This window comes from Chiloscyllium punctatum, chromosome 36, assembly GCF_047496795.1.
Source record: "Chiloscyllium punctatum isolate Juve2018m chromosome 36, sChiPun1.3, whole genome shotgun sequence".
Lineage (NCBI taxonomy): Eukaryota > Metazoa > Chordata > Chondrichthyes > Orectolobiformes > Hemiscylliidae > Chiloscyllium > Chiloscyllium punctatum.
The window spans coordinates 14,078,450-14,104,244 of record NC_092774.1 but is presented as its reverse complement, the minus strand read 5'-3'; the positions used below and the strand labels follow the sequence as shown (position 1 = coordinate 14,104,244).

The window sequence follows — 25,795 nt, the reverse complement described above, 5'->3', positions numbered from 1 at the left end:
GGAACAGTTCTGGTGGCCCTGTAATAGGAAGAAGACTATTAGAGAGGGTTTGGTAAAGATTTACCAGGACATTGCCAGGACTGAATACCAAAGAGTTCTTCCTTCACTTCAGGGAGCTCAAAACTAGGGGGCATATTCTTTCAAGGTGAGAGGAGAGAGATTTAAAAGGAACGCGAGGGGCAACGTTTTGACAGAGGGTGGTTTGTGTGTGGAATGAACTTGCTGAGGAAGTGGTAGATTCAGGTACAATTACACCATTTAAATGACATTCAGATGGGTGCATGAATAGAAAGGTTTAGAGGGATATGGACGAAATGCAGGAAATGGGACTAGTTTAGTTTGGGAAACCTGGTCAGCATGGACGAGTTGGACCGAAGGGTCTGTTTCTGTGCTGTATGCCTCTACGAACCGGAAGCAATCTTATTGAAACCAGTAGAATTCTGAAAGCGGCTTGACAAGATCGTTGCCGATAAAATGCTCCTTTTTTTGGGGGGAGAGTCATAGAATCCTGACAATGTGGAAGCAGGCCATTCGGCCCATCTATTCCACACTGGCATTCTGAAAAGCATCTCACCCATACCCACCCCCTTACTCTGTATTTCCCATGGCTCATCCACCCTAACCTGCACATCCAGGGCACTATGGGTAATTTAGCATAGCCAATCCGCCCTAACCTACCCATCCCAGGGCACTATGGGTGATTTAGCATAGCCAATCCACTCTAACCTGCCCATCCCAGTGCACTATGGGTAATTTAGCATAGCCAATCCACCCTAACGTACCACTCCCAGTGCACTATGGGTAATTTAGCATAGCCAATCCGCCCTAACCTACCCATCCCAGTGCACTATGGGTAATTTAGCATAGCCAATCCACCCTAACGTACCACTCCCAGGGCACTATGGGTAATTTAGCATAGCGAATCTACCTTAATTTATAAATTAGATTAGTCCACAAAGGTGAAAAGTACAAGGAATTAAAAACAAACAGTGACGGTAAAAATCACAAGCCCAGTGACGGGTGTCTGCCCCCGGGGGGCCCGCACGGCGCCATTTTCCTAACGGCCGCCCTCCCGCCGCTTCCTCGCTCGAGCGACTTCTCCTCCCAACCGCCTTCGCCCCCGCGTGGCGTCTGCACGTGGGGATGGGCGGGGCCGGGGGGGGGATGGGCGGGGCCGGGGGGAGGGATGGGCGGGGTCGGGGGAGCCTCACCGTCACCGAGCAACAGCGTCACCAATGGACCAACAATCGAAACTGGATCCTCATGTCCCCAAACCTGAAACGATACATGGTGTGTCTGAATGTGCGCCGCATCGTAACAAAAGGTGATGACAGATATTAACTTTCACGGGGAGGTATCCAAAATGCAGGGAGATGTCAGTCTTGATGTTTTTGCTTTTCTGCCCCAGTAAGATCCTGAATCAGCACCTTCAGGGGAATTAGAGCGGGGTGAGAACACAGGGGGAGAGAGAGAGTGGGATGGTGCACTGAGTGTGGAGCCTGAAACAGCTATACGGCCTGGGAAGAGGAATTCAAGGTGGGGAGAGGCTCCTCACGCGTTTGTGTGCGGCTGAAGCGTTGGCCGTGGGGAAACCGTGGAAGTGTGGCGACTGTGGGAAAGGCTTCCGTGTCCCGTCTGTCCTGGAGACTCATCGGCGCAGTCACACCGAGCAGAGGCCGTTCCCCTGCACCGACTGCGGGAAGGCCTTCAGACGTTCCTCCCACCTGCTGACCTACCAGCGGATCCACACTGGGGACAGGTCCTTCAGCTGCACTGTGTGCGGGAAGGCCTTCAGCAAGTCCTCCAGCTTGCTGACCCACCAGCGGGTACACACAGGGGAGAGGCCATTTCCTTGCCCTGAGTGTGGGAAGGCCTTTACCCAGGCCCCCAATCTGCTGAGGCACCGATGGGCCCACAGATGGGAGAGGCCCTTCAGCTGCCCTGAATGCGGGAAGGCCTTCACCCGCTCCTCCTACCTGCGGAGCCACCAGCAAGTTCACGTACCATCGCAGGGGGATTGAAGGAATGACAGCCGAGTGCCATTATTGACTGGACTATCAAACCAATTCTGGGGATTCCCGGGTTTGAATCCCGCCGCGGCAGCTAGTGGAATTGGAATATGGTCAGAAATCTGGAGTGAAACCGTTGTTGGTGGGGTTGGGGGTGGAAGAAATCCCCATCTGATCCACTCAGCTCCTTTTTAGGGAAGGAAACTGTCGTTGTGGGAGAGGATTCACTCAGACATCCCAGCTGTCTCCTTTACCTAGTCTGGTCGACCTGTGACTCCAGACCCACAGCAGTGCAGCTGACTCTACACTGCCCATCCAACTTACTTGGATACAGGATACAGGTTGAAGTTCCTGAGTGAGACAATACTTTTTCCGGGTGAAGGCTGTAGTAAGGATCCAATTACAAAGGGACAACTTGGTGGTGACCAATAATGAAGAAAGTGAGGGGTTGGAGGGAGTGTTGTTTTTTTAAAAATTGCTACTTTTTCTGTGCCTTTCTGTTGCGAGATTCTGAAGCTGTAACAAAGTTGGGTCACAATAAAGATTACCTGTACTTCACATCAAGCTCAGACTCTCAATGAGAGCTTTGAACTCAACAGTTTTTGTTTTAAAACTGCTCATTTCTTGCAGGCGAAAGTGAAAACTGCTGATGCTGGAGATCAGAGTCAAGATTAGTGTGGTGCTGGCAAAGTACAGCAGGTCAGGCAACGTTGATTTTCCTGCTCCTCGGATGCTGCCTGACCTGCTGTGCTGATTTCTGACAGTCTCCTGTACTATGTTTCCAATATTGTGTATCGGTTGCAGCCGTGAATGAGTAGCCAGTATTGTTAGAAATTGTAAATTTTTCAGGAGTGCAGGTACTCCATCATCCCATTGTCATTGTCCAGTTTCCTGGCAGCACTGGGAGGTGTGGGCTGTGTCCATTGGAAACGATGTGGAGGTGTCGGTGTTGGACTGGGGTGGAGAAAGTTACAAATCACACAACACCAGGTTATAGTCCAACAGGTTTATTTGTAAGCATTAGCTTTCGGAGCGGTGCCCCTTCATCAGGTAGCTGTGAAGCAGGGTCATAAGACACAGAATTTATAGCAAAAGATCACACTGTCATGCAACAGACAGGACATATTGAACAAATCTAGATTGCGGATTAGTCTTTCATCTTTTACCATGGATTGCAGGTTTCAGTTCAGTAAACCCCAGAACTACTTTTAATTCACCTTCTTGAGATGATGTAAGGTTTTATAAAAATGGGTGACATCTCAGCTCAGATCCTGCACAAAGGTGTCTGTGTCCCAATCTTGAATCAGACTGGTTCTATTAATCAAAGTAGGAATTTATAAAATATTACATGGATTGACGGCCTGCAGTTTGTGTGCTTTTTGAGCAAAATTGAATATATCTGCAAATATAATTCTGCAAATGGAAATTCACCCCATTGACTTATGTGTGATTGTATCTGCACGAGTGTGTGTGTGTGCGTGCTAATGAAGTGTGTGTGAGGTGGAGTATAAGCCTGTGAGATGGTGTGAGTGTTAGGGTGTGTGTGTGTCTGAGAGAACGAGAGATAAAGGCAAGGGGTTGCATTTTGCTAAAACAAGGAAGGGCAGGACTTGTACAGTAGGGTCCTGCATCATGTTGTAGAACAGATTAATGGGGGGGGGGGTGCGTGGAGGGGTTCAGGTACATAAAGTTAAAAATCTCTCAACACCAGGTTATTGTCCAACTGGTTTATTTGGAAGCTCATTTGCAAGCATTAGCTTTTGGAGCACTGCTCCTTCATGGGGTGTTTGTGGAACAGGATCATAAGACACAACCACCTGATGAAGGAGCAGTACTCCAAAAGCTAATGCTTCCAAATGAGCCTGTTGGAGTATCCGCTGGTGTGGTGTGAATTTTAACTTCATACACCCCAGTCCAACACCGGCATCTCCAAGTCGGGGACATAGTTCTTTGGAAGTTGCATCATTGGTAGACAGGGTGGTGAAAGAGGCGTTTAGCACACTCTCCTTCATTGTTCACACCGTTCAGTGCAGGAGTTGGGACATCACGTTGAGGTTGTACAGGATATTGGTGAGACCATGTGTAGAGTACTGAGTACACTTCTGGTCGCCCTATCGACAACCACAAGTTGCCGGGTGACCTTATTTCGATTTATAAAATCATGGGGCGTGGAGGAAAGGTAAATATCACAGAGGGAAAAAAATGATGCATCTCCCCTTTTTTCCTTCTCTTGACATTCAGACACTTCAATCCTGTCACTAACAGCCTCATCGCCAGAGAGCAGACTGCGCGTGCTCCTCACTGCACACAAGGCACACGCCTCGCGACTTTCTTTTGGTGGGCCAATCAGGAGCGCTGGAGGACCGGAAGGTGACTGGTCCTCCTGCCAATCAGAGCCTTCCTATGGTCTGAATGCAGAAGCTGCTGCTCTGTGTCTCTGAATGGAGATTGAGTTTGCTCCAGACTCCCTTCTTACTTCTGCTAATCTAATCGTTTTACCACATCTGTCTGTGGCGTGCAACCCCCCACCCATCGATAGCTGGGTCTTATTACTTTTGCTGATGCAAGACAGATTCTTATTTGGTTATCTTGTTCATACTAACTCCCTATGTGCGTGGTAAAAACAATGACTGCAGATGCTGGAAACCAGATTCTGGATTAGTGGTGCTGGAAGAGCACAGCAGTTCAGGCAGCATCCAAGTAGCTTCGAAATCGACGTTTCGGGCAAAAGCCCTTCATCCAGAATCTCGATATGCGTGACCATTGCTACTGTCATGTCAATACATCTGCTTCTACCAGTCGACCACCCCCCTTTTCAGTGAGTTATTTCTTGGAATATACCCTCATGATTCTGCCTTGCGATTTTTGCAGAAGCAAGATGCAGCTACTTGTAACTGCTTGCAAGCATATCTAGCTTAACATATTCCCCCCCAGCACGGACGAGTTGGGCCGGAAGGTCTGTTTCTGTGCCGTAATACTGGAATTGTCTTCGGTGAATGCAGAAGTGTGGTTGGATTTTCAGAGCAGCTTTCCAAGATGTTGTGCCCCTACTGGGAGCAAAAGAATTTACAATGAAGTCTTTCGTTTGTGAGACAGCAACCGAGTGAGTGAGTACATCTGAGAGTTTGGTGGAAAGTGGAAATTCATTGCACTGTGGGGATGAAGCCCTACCCTATCCAGTCATTTCTGCTGGTGGATGAGACCAGGCCTCAAGTTGAGGGGAGTAGATTTAGGACAGAAATGAGGAGGAACTGCTTTTCCCAAAGAGCAGTCAATCGATGGAATTCTCTGCCCAATGAAGCAGTAGCAGCATCTTCATTAAGTATATTCAAAACACAGTTCGATGGTTACTTGCATGGTATGGGAATGAAGGGTAGTTGGGACAATGCAGTGAGGAGGATCTCAGACGACGGTTATATCAGCCATGATCATAATGAATGGTGGAGCAGGTTCGATGGGCCAAATGGCCAACTCTTACTTCTTTTACTATGAAACTATAACCCTGCATTTCCCATGGCTAACCCACCTAATCTACACATCTCTGGATATTATGGGCAATTTAGCATGGCCAATCAGCAATGTAGTGATGTGGAAAATGAACATCCGAGAATGATAGAAAGGCACAAGGGGAGAAAATGTACCAGCAATCAAAACTGGATTCTGAAGATCACAAAAACTTGAAACTAAAAACGATGTTTCTGAATGTGTGGTGCATTGTAACAAAATTGACTGCACACATTGAAGAGAATAATTATGATCTGAGACTCCTTACAGAGGCATGGCTTCAGGATGACAAGGATTGGATCCTGAATATCGAGGTGGTAGTCAAATGGGAAGCGAGGTGAAGGTAGAGGGTTGACGCTGCTCATCAAAGCACTAATCACAGGGAAGTCTGGTGTCAGCTTGGATTCAGGTCCTGATTTCTCTCTCCTCTGATGTCCCTGTTCCCACAGAGTAAGATATTGGTCTGTTCTCTGCTCTGCTGGATTTCTGCTGAAGCCTTGACCCCCCCCCCCCTCCCCCATCCCCACACCTTCTGGAGCAATAAAGCATTCAGTCAACCAAGACCCAAGCCACAGTCTCCCAGCCTGTCAACCATCCAGACACAGAGTGTAGTCCTAGCCAGGAATCAAACAAGAAAAACAGAACAAAATTAGAAATAAATAAATGCTCGTGCTTAATGTTTGTTCATGAGGAAGTAAACCAGAAATAGGGCTCTCCCAGGATTCTTATACTGCCCCTCTTAAGGCACTCTCTCACCCTAACATCTAACTATTCATACCCAGCTATGATTTACAACAATATTTACACCAGCAGAATTAAAGCATCTGTTATCAAGTAGACATCGGGATATACAGCACAGAATAGACTTTTCTCTGTCTCATTCACACACATATACACATATACATCCATGGGGGTGAATTTGTATTTGCAGAATTATTTTTGCAGATACATTCGATTTTTCTCAAAAAATGCACAATCTGCAGGCTGATCCATGTAATATTTTGTAAATTCCCCTTTGGAAATATAACCAGTCTGACTCAAGATTGTGATACAGACAGACCCTGATTTCACACCTTTAATGCATTGTCAGAGCTGAGATGTCACCTTTTCTTATAAAACTTTGAGTTAACTCAAGAAAATGTCTCTCAGGAAATTCTGGGATTTACAAATGAATGATACGAGCAGCCCATACTAAAAGATGAAAGACTTAACAATGCAGGATTTTTCAACATATGATATCAGTGCACAGTAATGTTTTTCCATCCATTCTGTGCCTTATGATTTTATTCTCCACAATTACCTGATGAAGGAGCCATGCTCCGAGTGCTAGTCATAGAGATGTACAGCATGGAAACAAACCCTTCGGTCCAACCCGCCCATGCTGACCAGATATCCCAACCCAATCTAATCCCACCTGCCAGCACCCAGCCCATATCCCTCCAAACCCTTCCTATTATATACCCATCCAAATGCCTCTTAAACGTTGGAATTGTACCCACCTCCACCACTTCCTCTGGCAGTTCATTCCATACATGCATAACCCTCTGCATGAAAAGTTGTCCCTTAGGCTCCTTTTCAATCTTTCCCTTCTCACCTTAAACCTATGCCTTCCAGTTTTTGACTGCCCCACCCTGGGGGGAAAAGACCTAGGCTATTTGCCCTATCTATGCCCCTCACAATTTTATAAACCTCTCTAAGGTCACCCCTCAGGCTCTGATGCTCCAGGGTAAAATAAATGCCCCAGCCCCTCTCTCAGTCTGTTCCAAAGTCAGTTCACTGGGACACATACACTCATTCTGTGTAACCAGTTAAAGGTCAGTTCACTGGTATGTTCCTCTCCGAGTGCTCCTCTGCTCACACTGATGTCCAGTACCTTTTGAAGCAGGTCAAATGGATTTCTCTTTCCAGACTCAACCCCCCCAACGATATTCAGTGACCCTGTCAGATCTTGTTATGGAATTTCTTCCAAGATTTCTGTCTGCAGATCCTCCCCTTCTGATACCCTGCTAGCAAGTTGAAACAAGTCATCACTGTCTGTACCGAATAGAAATTCTGATTATATTGTATGTGTCTGTGTGTTTAAAGTACTAACCCAGTAACATACAAACGGTATTATTGATTTAAAATACACAGGAGATGTGAGGAGGGAGGTGTCAGGACCTGGCACACTCTGAACCCTGACAGGGTGTTCCAAAATATTTCAAAATGAAGGGGATGGCCATAGAGCTGTACAGCACAGAAACAGTCCATCTCGTCCATGCTGACTAGATATCCGAAATTAATCTATCCTATTTACCAGCACTTGGCCCATATTCCTCTAAACCCTCCCTATTCACATACCCATCCAGCTGCCTTTTAAAAATTGTGTTTGTGCCAGCCTCCACCACTTCCTCTAGCAGCTCGTTGCACACATGCACCACCCTCTGTGTGAAAAAGTATAAATCGATGCCTTCCTCATCCCCCGTTTTACCTGTACTGATACCTTCGGGGATCTCTGAACTTGGACAGCAAGGACCCTTTGTTCCTCTGCACTCTGTAGGGATCTACTATTTATTGCTTACTTCCTTCCCTTATTAAATTTCCCAAATTGCCTGGAGATTAAATTCCACAGTTCTGCCCCATTTACGAGCTGATAGATATCAGAGTGTAGCCGGAGACCATCCTCCTCCCTATGAACAATCCCACCTTTCCAGCATTTACTCCTGGACAGAGGGGACAGCATTGTCTCCAGCTGAGCAGTGTGTTTGTTAGCTTATCAGCATGTCCAACTATATTAATCAAAAGTACCTCACGCTACCTACACAATAAACCAGTGATGTTAGTTCCCATTATCTCTTTAGTTGCACCCTTACAGTTTTTCCTACATTCTACTTAATATTATTCTAATGTCACGGTTAGAGATTTAGTGTCAGCATTCCAGACCCTACTTAATATTTTCCTAATGTCATGATTAGATATTTATTATCAATAGTCTCAAGCAGACTGACTCTACCAATCATTAATTAGATATTTAATGTCATGTCCCAAATATTTATTGTCCCAATCCTGTCAATCATATTTAGCAGGTGAGGCTAACTTTACTGACTGTTATCTCATCTTGCCATAGTGACCTTTCAGCCTCAACCTTACTCTGCTAATTGGTGTAAGAGCTTTCCACTATCCTTTGCAACAAACTGGCAGTGGTCTCCATGCTCTAACCCTTCCCATGCCTCCATGCTCTTTATTTTCCATACTATCTAAAAATAGACTCAGGGTTGTACAGCACAGAAACAAACCCTTCGGTCCACACCGACCAGATGTCCTAAATTAATCTAGTGACCCATTTGCCAGCATTTGCCCCCTACCCCTCTGAATCTTTCCTATTCATATCCGCATCCAGATGCATTTTAAATAATGTAATTGTTCCAGCCTCCACCACTTCCTCTGGCAGCTCATTCCATGTACATACCTCATCCTCTGTGCGAAAAGATCGCCCCTAAGGACCCCCAGAAATCTTTCCCCTCTCACCCTAAACCTATGCCCTCCAGTTCTGGTCTTGGGGGTCTTGCCCCCACAATAAGGGAAAAAAAACATACAAAAATTGAGCAGCCAGACAAAATGCAAAAGGAATAAAATATCGAGCCATAAGGGAAAAATATTGTGTCTCTATCTGTTTTCCCTCATTGGTATTTGGACCCTTACAATCTGTCAGTAACACCAACATCCCCGGAGAGCAGACTGGGCAAAACACTGGGCATGCTCATCGCTGTACGCGAAAAAAACGGCGCGAGGCCTTCTTTTGATTGACCAATAGGCAGCATTGGAGGACTGGAAGGAGACTGGTCCTCCTGCCAATCAGAGCCAGCCCATTGTCTGAATGCGGAAGTTGGACCATGAACTTCTCAAGCTGCGAGTCCTGATCCTCTCTCTCTCTCTGAATAAAGATTGAGCTTTACCCAGACTGCAAATTCCTTCCTCTGTCTCAGGTCTGTGAGGACGGCACTCTCTTATCTCGCCCCCTTTTCCACTTTTTTTTAACCATTCTGTGATTCAATTGTTGACTTTCAGCAACTGAAAGGAAAGAGAGTGAATTCGGCGGGGACAGACTCCGGAAACGTTGATCCAGGTCTGTGTCTCAATTGGCAAAATAGTTAGGCAGGAGTCATCAGATGGTGGAGAAGTCGATATATCAGGTGTAACCCTTCTTCAGGGCTGGGGCTGGGTGCAGAAACTGCAGATAAAAGGGGGTGGTGGAGAAGTGGGGATAGGTCGAGACAGTTAGAGGGTACGACCTGCTTGGTCAGTGGGAGGAATGAATCTGGTTGGTGGCAGGGAGGAGGTCGGGAATGTTTTCAAAACCTACAAAAGACAACCGGGAAAGAATGGAGGGACAAACCGAACCTTTGAGGGTCAGCTTGGAGGCATCAAGGTCTCAGGACAGGGGATGGGGATGACCCCAGCTATGGGCCACATACCAGCAAATGGGACTAGATTGATTTAGGATATCTGGTCAGTACAGTCGTGTTGGACAGAAGGGTCTGTTGCTGTGCTATATATCTCCATGACTCTGGCTTTCTACTAACTTTTGCCACATCAATATGTCCACTTTCTCTCTAATGTCGGTGTTAATGTCTTGATGTCTCATTTTGCTCCCACCTTCCTGGGGACGTTAACCATTTTGTGTCTGGTTGTTCCTCAAGAAGCTGCATTGCAGGTTAACCCTGAATTGACACTTTCTTTTTGCTTCCCAAAATCAGACCTGCTCACTCTCAGCAGGATCCCAGTGTTGTGAAAGATATTAGCTTTTCAGGTGGAGGTATCCAAAATTCAGAGAGATATCATATCATGTCTTGACATTTTTGCTTTTCTGCCCCTGTAAGATCCTGAATCAGCATCTTCAGGGGAATTAGTTAGAGCGGAGTGAGAACAGAAGGGAAGGGAGAGTGGGATGGTGCTTTCAATTTTGTGGAATACCAAAAGAAAAGAATATTCCACAGACAGTAGAAATGCTTGTTCAAAATTTCTACCCTGCACTGGCAGTGATGAGCTTTGTAATCTATTCTGACAGAGTTTTTGAAGATTTGAAGAGGGAAGTTTCAAAATCAACGGATGAAGGGCTTATGCCCGAAACATTGACCCTCCTGCTCCTCGGATGCTGCCTGACTCCCCTGTGCTTTTCCAGTGCCACATTTTTCCACTGACTCTCCAGCATCTCCGACCCTCACTTTGATGTTAATGTCTGACAGTCACTCAATCCACTGGGGCCAGCAAACATTTTCGACCGTGATTTCTGGGAGAGGGATCAAAGCTTTTTGGTTCCTGTCTGAGTATGTTTTCAACATCAGTGGGACTGGACGAGAGACCCCACTGTTACAGCGAACTGTGCGTGGAGACTGAAACAGTTATACGGCCTGGGAAGGGGACTTCACGGCAGGGAGAGGATCTACACGTGGTTGTGTGCAGCCGAAGCTGTGGCCATGGAGAAATCAGAGGAATCCCGCCCTGTGGAGAAACCGTGGAAGTGTGGTGACTGTGGGAAAGGCTTCCGTTTCCCGTCTGCCCTGGAGACTCATCGGCGCAGTCACACCGGGGAGAGGCCATTCCCCTGCACCGACTGCGGGAAGGCCTTCAGACATTCCTCCCACCTGCTGGCCCACCAGCAGGACCACACGGGGGAGAGGCCCTTCAGCTGTCCAGATTGTGGGAAGGCCTTCGTGTTTTTCTCTGCCCTGTTGGCCCACCAGCGGGTCCACACAGGAGAGAGGCCCTTCAGCTGCCCCGAGTGCGGGAAGGCCTTCAGGTATTCCTCCACCCTGTTGAGCCACCGGCGGGTCCACACGGGGGAAAGGCCCTTCAGCTGCCCCGAGTGTGGGAAGGCCTTCAGCGATTCCTCCACCCTGCGGAGTCACCGTCGTGTCCACACGGGGCAGAGGCCCTTCAGCTGCCCCGAGTGCGGGAAGGCCTTTACCCACGTCTCCTCCCTGATGAGGCACCAGCAGATCCACACGGGGGAGAGGCCCTTCAGCTGCCCCGAGTGTGGGAAGGCCTTTACCCAGGCCACCACCCTGCTGACCCACCAGCGGGTCCACACGGGGGAGAGGCCCTTCAGCTGCCCCAAGTGCGGGAAGGCCTTCAGCAGTTCCTCCACCCTGCTGACCCACCAGCGGGTCCACACGGGGGAGAGGCCATTCACCTGCTCTCAGTGCGGGAAGGGCTTCACGTGCTCCTCCAACCTGCGGAGCCACCAGCGTGTCCACACGGGGGAGAGGCCCTTCAGCTGCCCCGAGTGTGGGAAGGCCTTCAGCACATCCTCCTCCCTGCTGAGGCACCAACGGATCCACACCGGGGAGAGGCCATTCACCTGCTCTCAGTGCGGGAAGGCCTTCACCTACTCCTCCCACCTGCGGAAGCACCAGCGAGTTCACGTGCCATCGCAGGGGGATTGAAGGAGTGACGGCCAAGTGCCATTATCGATTGGACTATCAACCCGGTTCCGGGGACTCCTGGGTTTGAATCCCACTGTGGCAGATGGTGGAATTGGTATTTGGTCAGAAATGTGGAGTTCGGAATCTAACCATGAGACCGTTTCAGGGAGGGGGTGGTGCGGGGGAGAAAGCCCCCATCTGATTCCCTCTCTCCCTTGTTAGGGAAGGGAACCACCATTGTGGGAAAGGATTCACTCAGTCGTTCCAGCTGCATCCTTTACCCGGTCTGGCCTACACCTGACTCCAGACCCACAGCACTCTGGTTGACTCTACACTGCCCCTTCCTGGCAAATGAGCAGGGAGACACTTACTTGGAGACAGGGTATGGGTTAAAATTGCTGAGTGAGGCAATACTTCCTCCGGATTACGGCTGTACCAAGGATCCAATTACAAAGGGACAACTTGCTGCTGACCAATAGTAAAGACAGTGGGGTGTGTGTGGGCTTTGATCTTGAACTGTTTAAAAAGCTGCTACTTTGTCTATGCCTTTTTGCTGGGGGAATCTGAAGCTGTAACAAAGTCGGGTCACAATCAAGGTTACCTGAACTTACCGCCGGGCTCAGACTCTCATTGAAAGCTTTGAGCTCCGAGAGGTTTTTTGTTTTAAAGCTGCTCCTGTCTTTCAGCCTCTGCAGAGTTTCCAATGTCGTGTATCAGATGGAGCAGTGAATGAGTAGCTTGTATCATTAGAAATTGTACATCTTTCAGGTACTGCGTTGTTTCATCAGCATTGTCAAGTTTCCTGGCAGCACCAGGAGGTGGGGGCTGTGTTCAGTCGAAATGATATGGAGGGGTTGGTATTAGACTGGGGTGATAAAGTTTAAAAAATCACAATACCAGGTTATTGTTCAACAGGTTTATTTGGAAGCACTAGCTTTCTGAGTGCTGCTCCTTTATCGGGTAGCTGTGGAGCAGCATCGTAAGACACAGAACGTATATCAAAAGATCATGCAACTGATAGAATATATTGAACAAGCCTAGATTGCTGTTAAGCCTTTCATCTCTTAGAATGGGTGCAGGTTTTGGTTCATTAATGTGTAACTGCCAGAACATCTTTTAAGTCACATTCTTGAGATGACTTAAGGTTTTATAAAAAAGATAACATCTCAGCTCAGACCATGCATTAAAGGTGTGAGGTCAGAGTCTGTCAGTATTCCAATCTTGAATCAGACTGGTTCTATTTCCAAAGGAGGAATTCATAAAATATTACATGGATTGACTGCCTGGACATTGTGTGCTTTTTGACCAAAATTGAATGTATCTGCAAATATAATTCTGCCAATACAAATTCACCCCAAAGAATTGTGTGTGCGTGCATGTGAGTTTGTGCATGAGAGTGTGTGCATGCTTGGTAAAGTGTGAGTGTGATGGTGTATAAGCCTGTGAGAGTATTGGGGGGAGGAGGAGTGTGTGTGTGTGTGTCTGAGTCTGAGGGGGAGCATATGTGTGAGAGGTATTAAGACAAGCAAGGGGTTGCATTTTGCTAAAACAAGGAAGGGCAGCACTTGTCCAGATAATGATAGGGCCCTGGGTCATGTTATAGAACAGACAGACATGGGGAGGGTGGTGTTCAGGTACATAGTTCTTTGGAAGTTGCATCACAGGTAGCCAGGGCAGTTAAGAAGGCATTTAGCAGCATAGCATTCATTGTTCACCCCATTGAGTATCGGGGATGGGACATCATGTTGAGGTTGTACAGGATGTTGGTGAGGGCACTTTCAGAGTACGGAGTACAGTTCTGATGGCCCAGTATTCTTCCAATTACAATCAGAGAGGGTTCGGTAAAGATTTACCAGGATGTTGGAAGGACTGGAGGGTTTGAGTTATGAGGAGAGGCTGGGACTTTATTCACTGGAGCACAGGAAGTTGGGGGTGACCTCATTGAGATTGATAAAATCATGAAGAGTGGAGGTAAGGTGAATAGCAAATGGCTCTTGCTTAGCGTAGGGGAAATCAAAACTAGGGGGCTTTTTTTAATGTGAGGAGAGAGATTTAAAAGGAACCGGAGGGGCAACATTTTGAAAGAGGGTGATTTGCATGTGGAATGAACTTGCTGAGGATGTGGTAGATGCAGGTACGGTTACAACATTGAAACAGCATTCAGATGGATACATGAGTAGAAAGGTTTAGAGGGATATGGGCCAAATGCAGGCAAGTGGGACTGGTTTAGTTTGGAATCCTGGTCAACATGGACGAATTGGACCGAAGTGTCTGTTTCTGTGCTGTCATCCTTTATTGAAACCAGTAGATTTCTGAAAGGGGCTTGACAGGATAGATGCAGATAAAATGCTCCTTTTGTGGGGAGGGACATCGAATTCCGACAAGGTGGAAGCGGGCCATTCAGCCCATCTATTTCACTCTGGCCCTCTGAACAGTATCCTACCCATAACCCAACCCCTGACTCCGTATTTCCCATGGCCAAGCCACCCTAACCTGTACATCCCTGGTCACTATGGGTAACTTAGCACGGCCAATTCTCCCTAACCTCTACACCCTAATCTATAAATTACCTTCTCAAGAATGTAATTTAAATGCAGAGCTTTTCTAAGACTCAACATTGGGACACAGACAGAATTCACACCTATTGTCTGTACTTATAAATAGGGCAACGTCCCTTTGAAATGTAGATTCATTTAGATATAACTGAGTCACTTTACATATGAAGATATCCCTTTGAATGTGCTCACATCCCTTATAAATGTAATCTTGTCCATTTAAACCTCTTTATTTGCAGAAATACCCGTTAAAATGTCCACGTCCCTTTAAAATGCAGATTTCCCCCTTTAGATATGACGCCGTTCCGTTCGATGTCGGAATATCTGTTGAAATTGAGCCGTGAGCTTTCCCAATGTAGACAGGGCTCCTCGAAACGTGGCAGTGTCCCCGCCCCCCGCAGCTGCAGAGTGAGACAGGAGAGTTTGTTTTTGTGAATGAACAGTTGTAGCGCGAGGTGGCTGTGACTTGGTGACGGGGAGGCTCCCCGGGCCCCGCCCATCTCCCCCGGGCCCCGCCCATCTCCCCCGGCCCCGCCCATCCCCCACGTGCAGACGTCACGCGGGGGTGAAGGCGGTTGGGAGGAGAAGTCGCTCGAGCGAGGAAGCGGCGGGAGGGCGGCCGTTAGGAAAATCCCTGTTTAATCCTCGGGCTGTTTACCCCCCTCACTGTCTGTTTAATCCTCGGGCTGTTTACCCCCCTCACTGTCTGTTTACCCCCCTCACTGTCTGTTTAATCCTTGGGCTGTTTACCCCCCTCACTGTCTGTTTACCCCCCTCACTGTCTGTTTAATCCTTGGGCTGTTTACCCCCCTCACTGTCTGTTTAATCCTTGGGCTGTTTACCCCCCTCACTGTCTGTTTAATCCTTGGGCTGTTTACCCCCCTCACTGTCTGTTTAATCCTCGGGCTGTTTACCCCCCTCACTGTCTGTTTACCCCCCTCACTGTCTGTTTACCCCCCTCACTGTCTGTTTACCCCCCTCACTGTCTGTTTACCCCCCTCACTGTCTGTTTACCCCCCTCACTGTCTGTTTACCCCCCTCACTGTCTGTTTACCCCCCTCACTGTCTGTTTACCCCCCTCACTGTCTGTTTACCCCCCTCACTGTCTGTTTAATCCTCGGGCTGTTTACCCCCCTCACTGTTTAATCCTTGGGCTGTTTACCCCCCTCACTGTCTGTTTAATCCTTGGGCTGTTTACCCCCCTCACTGTCTGTTTAATCCTCGGGCTGTTTACCCCCCTCACTGTCTGTTTAATCCTCGGGCTGTTTACCCCCCTCACTGTCTGTTTAATCCTCGGGCTGTTTACCCCCCTCACTGTCTGTTTAATCCTCGGGCTGTTTACCCCCCTCACTGTCTGTTTAATCCTCGGGCTGTTTACCCCCCTCACTGTCTGTTTAATCCTCGGGCTGTTTACCCCCCTCACTGTCTGTTTAATCCTTGGGCTGTTTACCCCCCTCACTGTCTGTTTAATCCTCGGGCTGTTTACCCCCCTCACTGTTCCTTGTGCAATTGCTGAGGGTAGTGTGTAAATCCTAGTGAAGGAGATTATACACCAGCATGTATATGTTCCTCAGTTATTGAAGGGGCAGGACCTGTTGAGAATGGTTAGTAAATGTGGTGCACTAAGCCTTGTTAATATGGATATAGTTTATTATTTGGAAAAGTAGACTTTATTATTTAGAGTCATAGAGATGGAAACAGACCCATTCGGTCCAACCTGTCCATGCCAACCAGGCCTGTGTCTCAATTGGCAAAATAGACAGACAGGAGACTGGAAGAGCAAGCCAGGCAGTATCAGGAGGTGGCGAACGTGGTGCCACTGTTTAAGAAGGGTGGTAAGGACAAGCCAGGGAACTATAGACCAATGAGCCTGACATCAGTGGTGGGCACATTGTTGGAGGGAATCCTGAGGGAGAGGACGTACATGTATTTGAAAAGGCAAAGACTAATTAGGGATAGTCAACATGGTTGTGTGTGTGGGAAATCATGTCTCACAAACTTGATTGAGTTTTTTGAGGAAGGTAGAGCAGTAATGTGATCTATATGGACTTCACTAAGGCACACTTGACATAACCGTGCAGGCTCCTCGCTATTTTTGATGTTCATGTTACCTCGAACCCTCATGATTATATTAATCTCAATGAGGTCACCCCTCAACCTCCTGTGCTCCAGTGAAGAGAGTCTCAGCCTCTCCTTATAACTTAAACCCTCCAGTCCTGGCAACATCCTGGTAAGTCTTTACTGAACCCTCTATAATAGTATTCTTCCTGTTACAGGGCCACCAGAAGCGTTCTCAGTACTCTACAAGTGGCTTCACCAACATCCTGTACAACTTCTAAATGATGTCCCAACTCCTTTATTCAATGGTGTGAACAAATAAGGTAAGTGTGCTGAATGCCTTCTGAACCACTCTTCCAACCAGTGATGCAACTTTCAATGAAGTATGTACCTGATCCCACCCCCACCCCCACCCCACCTCCCCCACCCCCACCCCACCTCCCCCACCCCTCCCCCACCCCCACCCCACCTCCCCCACCCCACCTCCCCCACCCCCACGCCCACGCCCACCCCCACCCCCACGTACAAGCCCTGCCCTTCCTTATTTTAGGAAAATGCAACCCCTCACTTATCTATACCTCTCTCATACACACGTTCTTTCTCAGATGTACACACACACCCCCAACACCCTCTCACAGGCTTCTCCTCCGTCACACTCCCTTTACAAAGCATGTGCACACATTCTCTCTCTCACACACACACATAACGATGGGGTGCATTTGCAGAAGTATATTTGCAGATATATTCAATTTTGCACAAAAAGCACACAACACACAGGTAGTCAATCCATGTAATATCTTATAAATTCCTAGTTTGGAAATAGAACCAGTCCGATTTAAGGTTGGGATACTGACACACCTTTCCTGCATTCTAGCAGAACGTTCAGGTAATCTTTATTGCATCCCAACATTGTTACAGCTTCAGATCCCCCCAGCAAAAAGGCAGAGAAAGAGTAGTTGTTTTTTAGACAGCTCAACAACAGGGGGAGGAGCAAGGGGCGGGGCAAGGCCAACAGCAGGTCCCCGCACAACGCCTGCATTACCTTGCACAGTTTACAAAAATCCCTTCCCCTTCAGAGACTCCCCACAGTGTGGGAGCAGGCCACTCGGCCCAAAGACTACACACCGATCCTCCGAAGGGTAACCCACCCACACAATTCCCCTAACCCTATTGCTCAACATTTACCCCTGACTAATGCACCAAACCTGCACATCCCTGTGCACGATATCCCAACCCAATCTTGTCCCACCTTCCAGCAGGGGGCCCATATCCCTCCAGTTGCCTTTTAAATGTTGCAATTGTACCAGCCTCCACCACTTCCTCTGGCAGCTCATTCCATACACGTACCACCTTCTAAATGAAAAGGTTGCCTCTTATGTCTCTTTCATATCTTTCCCCTCTCACTGTAAACCTATGCCCTCTAGTTCTGGACTCCCCCACCCCAGGGAAAAGACTTTGTCTCTCTATCCTATATATGCCCCTCATGGTTTTATAATCCTACAGAAGGTCAGCCCCCAGCCTCTGACGCTCCAGGGAAAACAGCCCCAGCCTGTTCTGTCTCTCCCTATAGCTCGAATCCTCCAGCCTTGGTAACATTCTTGTAAATCTTTTCTGAACCCTTAAGTTTCACAACATCTTTCTGATAGGAAGGGAACCAGAATTGCACGCAATATTCCAACTGTACAGCAGTAACATGACCTCCCAACTCCTGTACTCAATATTCTGACCAATAAAGAAAAGCATACAAAACACCATCTTCACTATCCTGTCAACCTGCGATTCCACTTTCAAGGAGCTATGAACTTGCACTCCAAGGTCTCTTTGTTCAGCAACACTCCCTAAGACTTTACCATTAAATGTATAAGTCCTGCTAGGATTTGCTTTCCCAAAGTGCAGCACCTCTCATTTACCTAAATTAAACTCCATTTCCCACTTCTCAGCCCATTGGCCCATCTGATCAAGATCCCATTGTAATCTGAGGTAACCTCCTTCGTTGTCCACTACACCTCCGATTTTGGTGTCATCTGCAAACTTACTTACTATACCACTTATGCTCACATCCAAAACGTAGTGGGCCCATTATCTATTTTCAAAGTGGAATTTACAATATATTACATGTATTGACTGCCTGCAGATTGTGCAGTCTTTCAGCAAAGTAGAATGTTTAGGGTGCAGGTTTGCTCGCTGAGCTGTAGGTTTGATATCCAGACATTTCATTACCTGGCTAGGTAACATCATCAGTGGTGACCTCCAAGTGAAGTGAAGCTGTTGTCTCCTACTTTCTATTTATATCTTTCTCCTGGGTGGGGTTCCGGGGGGGGTTTGCAAGGACTGCCACAAACACTACGTCAGACAAACAGGAAGAAAGTTAGCCACCAGGATACACTAACACCAGCTAGCCACAAAAAGACCCGACCCTCTATCCCTCGTAGCCCTCGTACGGATGAAAATAACCCCACAATTTCGACTGGGGCAAGCTAAGCAAAGACATGCCAGAGAATTCCTCGAGGCCTGGCACTCCAACCACAACGCCAGAAACAAACACATAGATCTAGATGCCATCTATCAACCCCTCAGAAAATGAACAGGAAATGACATCACCACAAACCCCAGGAACCCTATCCAGGACAAACATATAAATAGAAAGCAGGAGACAACAGCTTCGCTTCACTTGGGGGTCACCACTGATGATGTTACCTAGCCAGGTAATGAAACGTCTGGATATCAAACCTACAGCTCAGCGAGCAAACCTCCACCCTAAACATCATGCTGCAAATACAAACTCACCCCCACGGATGATCTATCTTGTGTGTGTATGAGACAGAAAAAAAGTCTACGTCCGTGCTGTATATCTCTATGTCTATTTGATAACTGATGCTTTATTTCTGATGGTGTAAATGTTGTTGTAATTCATAGCTGGGTACTAATAGATGCAAGGGTGACAGAATTCCTCAAGTAGGGCACTGTAAGATTCCTAAGAGATTCCTGGTTTACTTCCTCATGAACAAACATTAAGCACGTGCGCCTATTTATGATTGTTTCATTTTTCTTATTTGATTCCCTGCTGTGACTGCACCTTTTATCAGGATGGTTGACAGGCTGGGAGATTGTGGGTTGGGTCTGGATTGAATATTTTATCGTTCCCGAAGTTATAAAGGAGAGGGGGGAGGGGGAGGGGGAGGGAGGTCAACGCTTTAGCAGAAATCCAGCCGTGCTGAGAACAGACCGACATTTTAGTCTGTGGGAATAGGAGGATCAACAGAGGACAGAGAAATCAGGGCCTGAAACCCGAGCTGACACCATTCCACCCTGTGATCAGTGCTTTGATTAGCAGCATCCTTTTACATCAGTCAATGCCAGTTGTCAGACAGGTTCAGCAAGGTAAGTGGTATATTAGCAGGTTGAACTGAGATTAGAAGTGGGGATGTCTTCCTGCAGTTAGGGGGTCATTGAATTTACTCAAGGCGGAGTTCATCTGATTTTTGAACAATAAAGTGTGGATTTTTTTGTGCGCGGGAGGTGGGTTTTTCTTTTGAATGGCTTATGTGTTGGATGCAGGTCCAGTATCCACGTTGAAAGTGGAAGGCAAGAAAATAGTTTTAAGACCACGACAGAACAGTTACTGTTAGACAGCACAGAAACGGACCCTTCAATCCAACTAGTCCACGTTGACTACGTTCTCAAACTAAACTAGGGCCACGTGCCAGTGCTTGGCCCATATCCCTGTGCACCGTGCCTCTTCATATACTTATCCAAATGTCTTTTAAACGTTGCATCTGAATGTGCATCCACCACTTCCTCTTTACATTCACTCCACACATGAACCGCTCTGTTTATAAACAAACTTTTCCTGATTCTGTCCACTCCTTGAATTCATTCCCTTTCCTTGCGGTTGCTGCAAGTCGTAAATTGAAGCCCAGAATGAAAAAAATGGAAAAGGAGTTGGGAAGAGAGTACCCTACTCACAGATGGTTGACAGAGTAAAGAGGTTGCAGTCTGGAGCAAACTCGATCTTCACTCAGAGACAGAGCAGCAGCAGCTTCCGAAGCTCATGTTCCAACATCTGCATTCAGACAATAGGAAGGCTCTGATTGGCAGGAGGACCAGTCACCTTCCAGTCCTCCAGGGCTCCTGACTGGCCTCTTTCACCACCCTATCTCCCAATGATGCAACTTTCAAAGAACTATCTACCTGATTTGGAGATGCTGGTGTTGGACTGTGGTGTATGAAGTTAAATTTCACACAATACCAGGTGATACTCCAACAGGCTCATTTGTAAGCACTAGCTTTTGGAGTACTGCTCCTTCATCAGGTGGCTGTGTCTTATGATCCTGTACCACAAACACCCCATGAAGAAGCTCGTGCTTCCAAATAAGCCAGTTGGACGATAACCTGGTGTTGAGTTTGAACTTTATCCACCCCAGTCCAACACGGGCACCTCCACATCGTTTCCAATGAACCAAGCCCACCCTTCTCAGTGCTGCCAGGAAACGACAATGCTGATGACATTGCGCTCCTGAAAACTTTACAATTTCTAACACTACTGGCTACTCATTCACTGCTGCAACCGATACACAACATTGGAAACATAGTACAGGAGACTGTCAGAAATGAGCACAGCAGGTCAGGCAGCACCTGAGGAAGAGCTTTTACCCGAAACATCGATTTTCCTGCTCCTCGGCCGCTGCCTGACCTGCTGTGCTTTTCCAGCACCACACTAATCTAGACTATTCCAAAGATTCACAACCCTCTGGGAAAAGCAGTTCCTCATCTCTGTCTGAAAGCTACTCCCTCTAACCTTGAGGCCTAGTCTCACCCACCAGCAGAAATTACCGGACAGGGTAGGGCTTCATCCCCACAGTGCAATGACATTTGGAAGCTGTTTCCATTGGTAGGAGAGACTAGTACCAGAGGGCACAGCTTTAAGAATAAAAGGAAGACCTTTAGGAACAGAGATAAGCGATGTCGCCTTTTCTGCCGACAGCGAGGAGCATGGACAATGTGTTGGTGACACCAGCGAGCAGGTGCGTTGTTGTTCACACCGAGGAGCAGACACAATATGCTCTGTGGCGATGCTGGTGTTATTGACAGATGTTAAGTGTTCAAATGCCAAGAGGAGAAACAAAGGGTAGAGCCACAGTTCTTTTTTCCCCAAGTGGCTCAACGTTTTATAGCTTTTGCATTTTGTCTGGCTGCTCAACTTTTTTTTAAAATGTCTTTTTGTCAGTGTAGGGGTGAGGTTCACAACTAGAGAGCACAGGTTTAGGGTGAGAGCAGAAAGATATTAAAAGGTACCTAAGGGGCAACTTTTCCATGTAGAGGGTGGTGCATGTATGGAATGAACTGCCAGAGGAAGTAGTGGAGGCCGGTATAATTACAGCATTTAAAACACATCTGGATGGGTATATGAACAGGAAGGGATTAGAGGGATGGGGGGGGGGGGAGACACTGCCACGTTTCGAGGAGCCCTGTCTACATTGGGAAAGCTCACGGCTCAATTTAAACAGATATTCCGACATCTAACGGAACGGCGTCATATCTAAAGGGGGAAATCTGCATTTTAAAGGGACGTGGACATTTTAGCGGGTATTTCTGCAAATAAAGAGGTTTAAATGGACAAGATTATATTTCAAAGGGATGTGAGCACATTCAAAGGGATATCTTCATATGTAAAGTGACGCAGTTATATCTAAATGAATCTACATTTCAAAGGGACGTTGCCCTATTTATAAGTAGAGACAATCTGTGTCCCAATGTTGAGTCTTAGAAAAGCTCTGCATTTAAATTACATTCTTGAGAAGGTAATTTATAGATTAGGGTGTAGAGGTTAGGGAGAATTGGCCGTGCTAAATTACCCAAAGTGACCAGGGATATACAGGTTAAGGTGGCTTGGCCATGGGAAATACAGAGTAAGGGGTTGGGTTATGGGTGGGATACTGTTCAGAGGGCCAGAGTGAAATAGATGGGCTGAATGGCCTGCTTCCACCTTGTCGGAATTCGATGACCCTCCCCACAAAGGAGCATTTTATCTGCATCTATCCTGTCAAGCCCCTTTCAGAAATCTACTGGTTTCAATAAAGTTATACAGCACAGAAACAGACACTTTGGTCCAATTTGTCCATGTTGACCAGGATTCCCAATCTAAACCAGTCCCACTTGCCTGCATTTGGCCCATATCCCTCTAAACCTTTCTACTCATGTATCCATCCGAATGCTGTTTCAATGTTGTAACCGTACCTGCATCTACCACATCCTCAGCAAGTTCATTCCACATGCAAATCACCCTCTTTCAAAATGTTGCCCCTCCGGTTCCTTTTAAATCTCTCTCCTCACATTAAAAAAAGCCCCCTAGTTTTGATTTCCCCTACGCTAAGGAAGAGCCATTTGCTATTCACCTTCCCTCCACTCTTCATGATTTTATCAATCTCAATGAGGTCCCCCCCAACTTCCTGTGCTCCTGTGAATAAAGTCCCAGCCTCTCCTTATAACTCAAACCCTCCAGTCCTTCCAACATCCTGGTAAATCTTTATTAAACCCTCTCTAATAGTGTTCTTCCTATTACAGGGCCACCAGAACTGTACTCCGTACTCTGAAAGTGCCCTCACCAACATCCTGTACAACCACAACATGATGTCCCAACCCCGATACTCAATGGGGTGAACAATGAAGGCAATGTTGCGAAATGCCACCTTAACCACCCTGTCTAGCAGTAATGAAACTATCAAAGAACTATGTACCCGAACACCACCCCCACCCCACCCCCCCCCCCCCCCCCCCCCCCCACACACACACACACACACACTCATACACAAACTCACATGCACACAGATACACACACACTACTCTATGGGGTGAAATTGTATTGGCAGAATTATATTTGCAGATACATTCAAGTTTGTTCAAAAAGCACACAATCTGCAGGCAGTCAATGCATGTAATATTTTACAAATTCAGACTTTGGAAACAGAACCAGTCTGATTCAAGATTGGAATACCAACAGACTGAAATCTCACCTTTAATGCATTGTCTGAGCAGACATGTCTTTTTTTTATAAAACCTGAAGTCATCTCAAGAACATTGTTACACATTAATGAACCAAAGCCCACACCCATTCTAAGAGATGAAGACTATCTAAGTTTGTTCAATATATTCTATCAGTTGCATGACACTGATCTTTTGATGTAAGTTCTGTGTCTTATGATGCTGTTCTATGAGGCTTATGTGTCGATGAGGCAGGATGGTACAGATGAGGCGATTGAGAATTACAGATCACCGAGGAAGGATTGAAAGAGAGAGTTAAGAAGAGCAAAGAGAGGACACGAGCAGTCTTTAGCAAACAGAATAAAGGAGAACCCGAAAGCTTTCTATAGGTATGTGAGGAATAAAAGGATGATTAGGGTAGGAATAGGGCCAATCAAAGACAGAAGTGGGAAGTGGAGTGTGGGCCCTGTAGAGTTCGGAGAGAGGCTAAATGAACACTTCTCATCAGTTTTCACTCAGGAAAAGAAGGAGGTACGAGATATTAGACTCGAAAGGATCGAGGTTGGTTACACACAGGTGTTATCAATTCAAGGAGGAGTGAAAGTGGACAAGTCCCCTGGGCTAGATGGGATTTATACAAGGATTCTCTGGGAAGCGAGGGAGGAGATAGCAGAGCCTTTGGCTTTGATATTTGAGTCGTCATTGTCTACGGGTTTAGTACCTGAGGACTAATTAGATTAGATTAGATTAGATTACTTACAGTGTGGAAACAGGCCCTTCAGCCCAACAAGTCCACACCGCCCTGCCGAAGCGCAACCCACCCATACCCCTACATTTTCCCCTTACCTAACACTACGGTCAATTTTGCATGGCCAATTCACCTGACCTGCACATCTTTGGACTGTGGGAGGAAACCGGAGCACCCGGAGGAAACCCACGCAGACACGGGGAGAACGTGCAAACTCCACACAGTCAGTCGCCTGAGGCGGGAATTGAACCCGGATCTCTGGCACTGTGAGGCAGCAGTGCTAACCACTGTGCCACCGTGCCGCCCACGGTGTTGTGCCCTTGTTCAAGAAGGGCAGCAGAGATGACCCAGGTAATTATAGACCAGTGAGTCTTACATCTATTGTAGGAAAGATTTTGGAAAGGATTGGAAGAGAAGATTTAAAATCGAGTAAGCAACAATTTGATTTCAGATAGTCAACATGGTTTCATCGAGGGCAGGTCGTGTCTCACAAACCTCATTGAGTTTTTTGAGAAGGTGACCAAGCATGTAGATGAGGGTAGGACAGTTGACGTGGTATAGTTGGACTTCAGTAAAGCCTTTGATGAGGTTCCACATGGTAGGCTGATGGAGAAAATGCAGAGGCTTGGAATTGAGGGTGATTTAACAGCTTGGATTAGAAACTGGAAGAAGGCAGCGAGTGGTGGTTGATGGAAAATATTCAGCCTGGAGTCCAGTTACTAGTGGTGTTCCACAAGGATGTTTTGGGACCACTGCTGTTTGTCATTTTTATAACTGACTTAGACACAGGCATAGGTGGATGGATTAGTAAGTTTGCAGATGAGACTAAAATCGGTGGAGTACTGGACAGTTTGGAAGAATGTTATAGGGTGCAGGGGGACTTGGATAAACTGCAGAATTGGGCTGAGAGGTGGCAAATGGAGTTCAATGCAGCTAAATGTGAGGTGATGCACTTCGGGAAGAATAACAGGAAGGCAGTGATCTTGGAGTCCATGTACATAGATCCCTGAAAGTTGCCAACCAGGTGGATAGTGCTATGAAGAAGGCATACGGTGTGTTAGGTTTCATTCATAGAGGGATTGAGTTCCGGAACTGCAATATCATGCTGCAACTATACAAAATGCTGGTGCGGCCACACTTGGAATATTGTGTATAGTTCTGGTCCCCATATTTCAGGAAGGATGTGGAAGCATTGGAAACGGTGCAGAGGAGATTTACCAGGTTGTTGCCTGGTCTGGAGGGAGGGTCTTATGAGGAAAGGCTGAGACACTTGGGTCTGTTCTCATTGGAAAGAAGGCGGCTAAGAGGGGATTTGATAGAGACATATAAGTTGATCAGAGGATTAGATAGGGTAGACAGTGAAAGACTCTTTCCGAGGATGGTGACGTCAGCTTGTACGAGAGCGCATAACTACAAATTGAGGGGTGATAGATTTAAGACAGATGTCAGAGGCAAGTTCTTTATGCAGAGAGTGGTAAGGGGGTGGAATGCCCTCCCTGCTAAGGTAGTCAACTCAGCCACATTAGGGAGATTTAA

The 25,795-nt window shown here is 47.0% G+C and overlaps 1 protein-coding gene across 1 annotated transcript in view; it reads left to right on the top strand.

The window, feature by feature from the left end:
- Positions 1-25,795, top strand: part of LOC140460009 (uncharacterized) — a 122,309-nt gene that overhangs the window by 46,826 nt on the left and 49,688 nt on the right. The window contains exons 4-5 of the mRNA XM_072554414.1: positions 10,821-11,923; positions 14,712-14,812. Of these exons, the coding sequence (XP_072410515.1) occupies positions 10,821-11,923; positions 14,712-14,812 (1,204 nt within the window). The remainder of the gene's footprint in view (positions 1-10,820; positions 11,924-14,711; positions 14,813-25,795) is intronic.